General features: G+C 37.2%; 2 protein-coding genes across 3 annotated transcripts in view; both read left to right on the forward strand.

Moving 5' to 3' along the window:
* LOC122262380 (uncharacterized) overlaps nt 1-1,074 on the forward strand; it is a 13,512-nt gene extending 12,438 nt beyond the window's left edge. The window contains exon 10 of the mRNA XM_086532459.1: nt 703-1,074. Within this exon, the coding sequence (XP_086388585.1) occupies nt 703-858 (156 nt within the window). The 3' untranslated portion in view covers nt 859-1,074. The remainder of the gene's footprint in view (nt 1-702) is intronic.
* Nucleotides 1,075-6,985: 5,911 nt separating this feature from the next.
* Nucleotides 6,986-7,500, forward strand: part of LOC122243303 (uncharacterized) — a 4,310-nt gene continuing 3,795 nt past the window's right edge. The window contains exon 1 of one of the 2 annotated variants that reach the window (XM_043000811.2): nt 6,986-7,063. The gene's annotated coding sequence lies outside the window, so the exon portion shown is untranslated. Of the gene's footprint in view, nt 7,066-7,500 lie in introns of both variants that reach the window. The other variant, XM_086532198.1, reaches the window with a different exon arrangement.

Genomic DNA, 7,500 nt, shown 5'->3' on the forward strand with positions numbered 1-7,500 from the left:
TTATCACTATCATTAATATTAGTAGTATCCTTATCATTATCATCACCATTATCATTGTTGTTGTTTTTGTTATTATCAGCAGTAGTATTGTTATTCTTTGTGTGGGTAGTATTACTATCATTATTATTATATATTTGATATCATTATCATTATTATCATTGTTATTACTTCATTATGATTATCATTATTACCATTATTATTACATTATGATCGTCATTATTATCATTACTAGTGTTATTACTGTTATTGCTATTGTTACTAAGATTACTACTGTTATTATTTGTATTATCATGATAATGGTTATCATTATATGAGCAATGTAATCGGATTTGTTACTTCGTGTGTTGGACGAGATGTGCTATTATCTTTTTTTCCAGTTCTTGAATCTTTCTAAATTATTTTTGAAATTTACCTCTTGTTGGGCGCCTACGAATATACATAGGAATACATCAGTAGCTACTTTAGGCAGGACAAAGGCTAGCGGATTCCGTAAGTACAGACCAGTAATGGTGACCACTCGGCCTGGCCAATAGCGCCCCCTCGTCGAGCTCTATCAAATGTTAATAGAACACAAACTGTTGAAGACGCCATGCCCTTTATACGGATCTTTCTTCGAATTCCTCCTTCCCTTGTCACCCAAAGCACGTGATTTTATCGCCCAATGGCCAATCCAAAGCTGATCAATCTCCATCTCTCCCGCAGGTGATTCCGATAAAAGGCCTATCCACGAAGTCCCTCAAGTCAGACGGCCGCACAAGAGCGAACAGGATAATGAAGAGGATGCAGGTCACCTTCCCCCTCCTCTTGGCGCTGCTTGTGCTCTCCTACGCAATCTACCTCTTCACTGTTGTACAATGAACACAGCCCGAGAGTCGTGGAGAATACTGAACTGAAAACAAAACAACGAAGGGATGCGTAGGAAAACACACGAATATGTCCAAGGCCTTTTTTTGCTATATTGCTTCCTCGGGGCATAAGGAAGCAATATAGCGAAAAGGCCCTCGGCATATATGTGTATTTTTCCTGTGTTGTCCCTCGCTGTTTTGTTTTCAACTTGTTTAACATGAATCCTTTACAAGGATCAATGCGTGTTCTAGGATGTATGTGTGAGATTATACAGTCGTATTCAAACTCCCTAGCGTGCCGAATACATGACATGACTATGCCGCTATTGGTATTCTAGAAGCGGGTATTCGTGTTATGAACGTGGCAAAGTCGTGCAAAGTACTGGAACAATCCTGATAACTCCGTGACATGGGGGTGGGGTTATCATGATAGGTACACGGGCGAAAAAATGCATATTTTTAATATAATCTTTGTTACCAATTCTTCATATGAGCATACCACGTTTGGAAAGTAATATATATTGGATATATTAGGCTTCATCGTCCTAGACTTGGATTACAAACCAATTTAGGAAAAAATGGATTCTCTACTAATTTTGAGTTTGTTTACCTTTTGGCGGATTTTTCGAAGGAGAGTGAAGTTAAATGAGTGGTAACAAAGTCAGGAACGTAAAGTTAAAGCATATGATTATATGAAATATGTATACATTAAATTCATGTGTGCGATATATTAACGAAACGCATATGTACAGTATATACATACAAAATAAGGACGATCTATACATAGACACACGATCCCTCTCATCCCGTTTGTTTTGATGGAGCGTCGAGTGAATTATCAACCGCGCGTTCGTGAAATGGTTGACAATTCTTAAACAAGGAACAAGCACAACAGCTGATTCATACCAAAACTGAATTATCTTTTGTTAGTGCTACCTATGACTGTAATTTCTCTTGTGAATTTGTCGTTTGAACAGTGTCATTGATCCGAAACATGTTAACTTTAGAACGGTTAGTAAAACCTGAAGCAGCTGACACAGACGTGCCACGCTTTTACGTTCTAGAATACCACTTTCGAGACATGAACATGGCATTGACACAATAAGGATAAAACATTGCTACGCCACGCAGAAAATGTCCTAGAATACGGCAGGCCCGGGAAACAGCTTCTCTCCTGGGTCGATATGGCTGGGAATTTTTATAACAAGGACGAAATGGGAGATTTCTGTTTTTAATTCTATAGTATTCATCTAGTATATTCCTGATTAACGATTCCTTAAATGAAATTACCTAATTGTAGTAGGTGAAAACGATTATGTGATAGTTTTCTGTTGATTTCTTGCATTATTTGAATCAGCAATAACATATCGCAACAAACTACAAAATGACTAACATTAACATATGGATGGCAGGTCCCTTGAATGTTGGTTTGTCGCCAGTAGTACTCATCAACATTGCTATGGGTAGATTGCTAATTTGCATTATCAATACTATGTATCAAAAGGGAAAGGAATAAGTAGTATTGTATATTATGATAACTATTTGAATAAAAATCAACATTGTATTGTAAACAGACAGGCTGTAAAAAAAAATATTAAACAATATTAGACAAGCACATGTCTTCTTACATAAGCTTATATCCCAAGGAAACGAAACCGTATAAACAAAAGGATTTTCACTAAATTCTATGAATATGCATTCTGTTAAGTATTTTGTGAATGGATTTACGTAAGATAGATTTGCATGAAAATGAGTACATATAAATAGATAGTAATTATTCAAAAATATTAAGTGTATCGAATCGTAACCCGTGTAATAATATTGATATTTGAGTGAGATTTACGGCCACAAGAAGCGTTTGAATTTGGCGGGAATGGTGTCGTTAGGTAGTTATTCCACTTCATATTTTTTGTGAAAGTGAAACAAGTAGGTTCACTGATGTGTATATAATGTAATATTGATCAATACTGAAACCGGATTGACTAAAGTAATCCTTCTCAGTGTTAATTATAATTTAATATAGTTACTCATTAAGATGAAAAAGAAAACCATTGGACATATTCTTTTCATGGGTAACTTAACTAATGTTGCGTCTATTGTATCCAATTATATTGATCAGGTAGGGGTAATGTATTAATAATTATATCTTGTTCTCACTTATGTATTTGCATATGTATTTATACATCCATTCTTGTCAAAGTAAATTTTCCGAATGATGTCGCGGGGAGTCCCCTTGGAAACCCCCTATTCAGGTCACTTCGTACACCTCGAGAACCACCATCCTTGCTCTGAAATTCAAACATGGTTCAGTATTTATGTATTTACGCTACTGACGATCTGTGCACTGGAAACCCTCAATTAATTAATTACCTGGGTGTGCTATGTTCTTTCGATAGACGGTTTAATATTCCCCATTGTTTACATTATAATTATACAGTGCCCTCTATTGAGTGGTCATGCCATTATCAGTCCTAGTTTCCTATCCTGAGGAATATATGAGACGGGGTTTACATGAGTGAAATCACGGCGGCCGCTCATGCGCAGTACTTCGAGAGCCGGCATCACGCAGCATCGAAGTCTCAGCTGCTGTCATCATGGCGCAGTGTAAGATAGTAGTTATAATTTATACTCCTGGTCGCTCTATGACTGTACTTGAGCTATGCTCTGATCATTATCGCATTATGGAACTATGTTATGCACATGGTTTTGTGTCATGAGAGGAACTGCGGCCGCTGCGGTCAGCCTGCACGTTATGATCCGCGGCGGAAGCAGCTCCGACAATGGCGGCCAAGAGACAAAGATAACAGCGGTGTGGCTGGGCACCTTGGTGTTTAAGTGCTCATTCTCACAGGTAAGTAACGAGGTAAGGCCATCTACAGAACTAATAATGAATCATAAGTAACACTACGTGCCGTAAAAAGGGGGGGTCCAGGGGGAGGGGGCGAAACCCCCCTTGGCTAAGGCTAACTTCAAAACTAGGCAAAGTTAGATTCGGGGCATACGAGATATGCCCCAAATTCATATTTTACCCTGCAATTTCCCTGATCTACTTCATGCCCTACTACTATTCCCGAGGACGGCAGAAGTTCGACTCTGGGGGCTGGATTCATCAACGCACTTACTACGATTAATACGCTGGTAACTACAATTATAATAGTAAACAGACCGCATCGGTATTTATGAACAACTTACCATGATAGATACAATGTTAAATTTACTAGTGGTTGGAACTCTGGTATGTCCATGATAGATACAATGCTGAATTTACCAGTGGATGGAACACTGATATGTTCACTGGTAGCTACAGCGACGACTCTCATCACGCTTTACCTCAGCAAAAAGAAGAAAAAAAAAAAAAAAATTAAGTAGTCACTTTAGTTTCGATGTACACCTATTATGATCTGAATCATGGCGTCTGTTCATTTCCATATGAACTTGGCAAAAATATAGAAAATTAACAGGAAATAAGTGAGAATAATGTTCACGCAGCCTAGGGTAAACTTGCAGAAAGTCATAGGCCTACAATAACATTTAAAATAATACTTAGAATTAACAATTTGACGAATTCAAACATTTAATTTACTTGAAAAAAATAAGTATATAAATTTATAAATGTTATTTGATTCAATAATTGGCGATTCACACGTTAGAGTTTAATAAACGATTGAAGCAGCAACCGCGCCTATCGGAACTCTGGCAAAGGCCAACAATAAATATTGAAGTGGCCTCGACTCCTATTGAACCTATGGCAAAATACAAGCTCCACTAATGATAAGCAGGACGGTTGGGAGTAACTAGGATGTAACTAGGAGTCAACACTCGTTGGCACATTCTCTCACGAGTCAGCACACGCTGACACAGGCGGGCTCGCGTCACTGCATACAAATAGCCAGGGAGGTCTTTAAAGAACATAGATAAGAATGATAATCAAGCCAATTTGTTTGATTTTTTTTTTCTTTTTAATAAATTGCACTTCTTTGTCATATTATATTTATATTGAAGAAAGTACAAACTGCACTTCACTGTTTGTTTATTTTTGTTTGCATTAATTTATATACAATTATTCATAATTATATTCATTTGAAAGATTTGATTGGCATTTCTTTTTGGAAAACGTTGATGTAAATAACACCTCCATTGCGTGGAGCGTTATTTCTTATGTTTTAACAGCAATCTAAAAAAAAAGAAAAAAAAATGTTTCTTGAAAACCATTGCATTATATATAATCCATACGATCATTCAATAGAATATGCTTTTAGGAAATTAATTTATATAAAAATAATTTTACACAGAAATCTTTATCATTTCTTTCTTGAAACAAAAAAAAATCGCTGCTGGATCAGGCTTTGTTTACATATCACGGGATTGGTCAAAGGAGCCTAAAGAATCATGAAAGGCGCTCGCTGATTGGCGGAATCGATATACTAGAGTTACTACCTAACTACGGAGGTAAATTAGCCGTCTGGTTAGGTCGACTTCACATCCCCGTGGTCGGCAGATCGAGCCCCGCCCAAGCTCGTGAGCTTCCACTGTCACCTGGCGGTTACTGACGTAGCTGGGCACTGCGTTAGGTAAGGACCAAGCTCAGATCGAGTCAACACTCGTTGGCACATTCTCTCACGAGTCAGCACACGCTGACACAGGCGGGCTCGCGTCACTGCATACAAGCCCGGCGTAGCATCTGCTCCGCAAATCTGGCTTATCCTTATCCTTACGGAGGTAAAGTCGATTTACCCTTACCAGGCGACTTATCATCGCTTAATAAATCCGACTTTGCCATGGCTAGTAAACACGCTGGTAATTGACCGCTGGTAAATGCCTTACAATCGTATGTTAATGAATGCAGCCCCCGCTGATAATTGACCCTGGTAAATCCCTTACAATCGTATGTTAATGAATGCAGCCCCCGCTGGTAATTGACCGCTGGTAAATGCCTTACAATCGTATGTTAATGAATGCAGCCCCCGCTGGTAATTGACCGCTGGTAAATGCTTTACAATCATATGTTAATGAATACAGCCAACCACTAGTAAATTTAGGATTGTATCTATCATTGTAAGTGCGTTGATGAATCCAGCCCCAGCCCCAGAGCAGGGAGGTATGTTATACACACAGACACACACACACACACACACATATATATATGATGAAGTAATAATCATGATATTGATGATTATGACGAATGTGATGATTATTAAAATTATGATGATAATGTTAATACTACTCATAATGCAATGGCAATGATAATCGTAATGATGATAATGATAACATCAGCAATGATAATGATGATAGCAATAATGGTGATACTGATCAAATGATAATAATAACAACAAAAATGATAAGTAATAAAATTGGTAGTAGTAATAATACTGTTAATGATAGTTATAACGATAACAATAATAATGATAATGATAACCATAATGAAAAAAATAATAACGATAATCATAGTGATAACAATTATATGATAATAGTAATAATGATGGATGGTTATATTAATAATAAAATGATGATATGTAGTAGTAGCAATAACAATGCAGTGAGGCAGCAATGCGTCCTTTTCCACGAGACTTTCGACCTCTGCTTTCAAGGTGCCTTGACGACCTGCTTTCCCGCGCTTATTTGCATATTTCTTGTTATTTTCATTGTATTTTTCTAATGAATGTTTTTTTTAAGAAAATGTTAGTAACATTTCAAAGTAACTTGAGTGACAAACCTTACATAAATAAGAAAAAAAATTACATCAGAGCAACAGCTAAGCTCCCTAGACCTCGTAACCTGTTCACACACACCATACCGTACGTATCTGGCTTTTGTTGCTTTATTGTTAATGATGTTTTTTTTCTATTTATGTTTTGCGCTTAATCTAACAAAAAAAATTATGCATATTGTTTCAGAACTCCATTCAGTATTTCATTTTATTCTTACACGCTAGCAATACGCTACAAAAAAATATATATTGCTCGGACTAATGGCAGTGAAAAAGCCAACCCTTACAACCATACACTTCCTTAAACAAAAGAAATATTAGTAACGAAAATAGGCGTCACTCGTTTAATTTTTGTCATGTGTTGCGTGGCTGCAAAATCAACCTTTAGAAAGTGAAAGTATCCTTGGAGTGTACAGGGGTAGCAGGTGGTTGCCTTAGTAAGCAGCGGCACAGTTCCCTCGCTGACACTCGGCGGGTTCACGTCTTTCCCGAAAGATCTTCCTCTTTTCAGGTGTGAGTCCTTACCCCCACTTACATTCATGTGTATAGATAATAACACATAATGCACACAAACAAGCACACACACATGCATGCACAGTTTACTGCATAGTATAAGTAACTATGCGACGATCTACAAAATGAAACTCGCAGAAAAGTGTACTTGTGCAACTGAATCAGTAAATGGAATCCTGTGTGACTAATCAGACCATTAGTATAATAAAAACATAAGGCACGTGAGTGTAAGCTTGTGTGCTTTTAATCTAGCCGCAGTGAAAGCCTAACAAGCAATTTTTTTTTAGTATGATATGTCACACTATTTTTGGTGATGGTAATAGTAATGGTTACTTGATAGTAAGAATGATTTTGCTGCTACTGGTGATGATATGGTAAGATGAAAAATGTCAGCTCTAATAGCAGTGTATATACATGACAGTAGCTAAAATATTA

This window comes from Penaeus japonicus, unplaced genomic scaffold, assembly GCF_977035675.1.
Source record: "Penaeus japonicus unplaced genomic scaffold, GWHDUDI00000001_assembly GWHDUDI00000037, whole genome shotgun sequence".
In the NCBI taxonomy this organism is placed as follows: domain Eukaryota; kingdom Metazoa; phylum Arthropoda; class Malacostraca; order Decapoda; family Penaeidae; genus Penaeus; species Penaeus japonicus.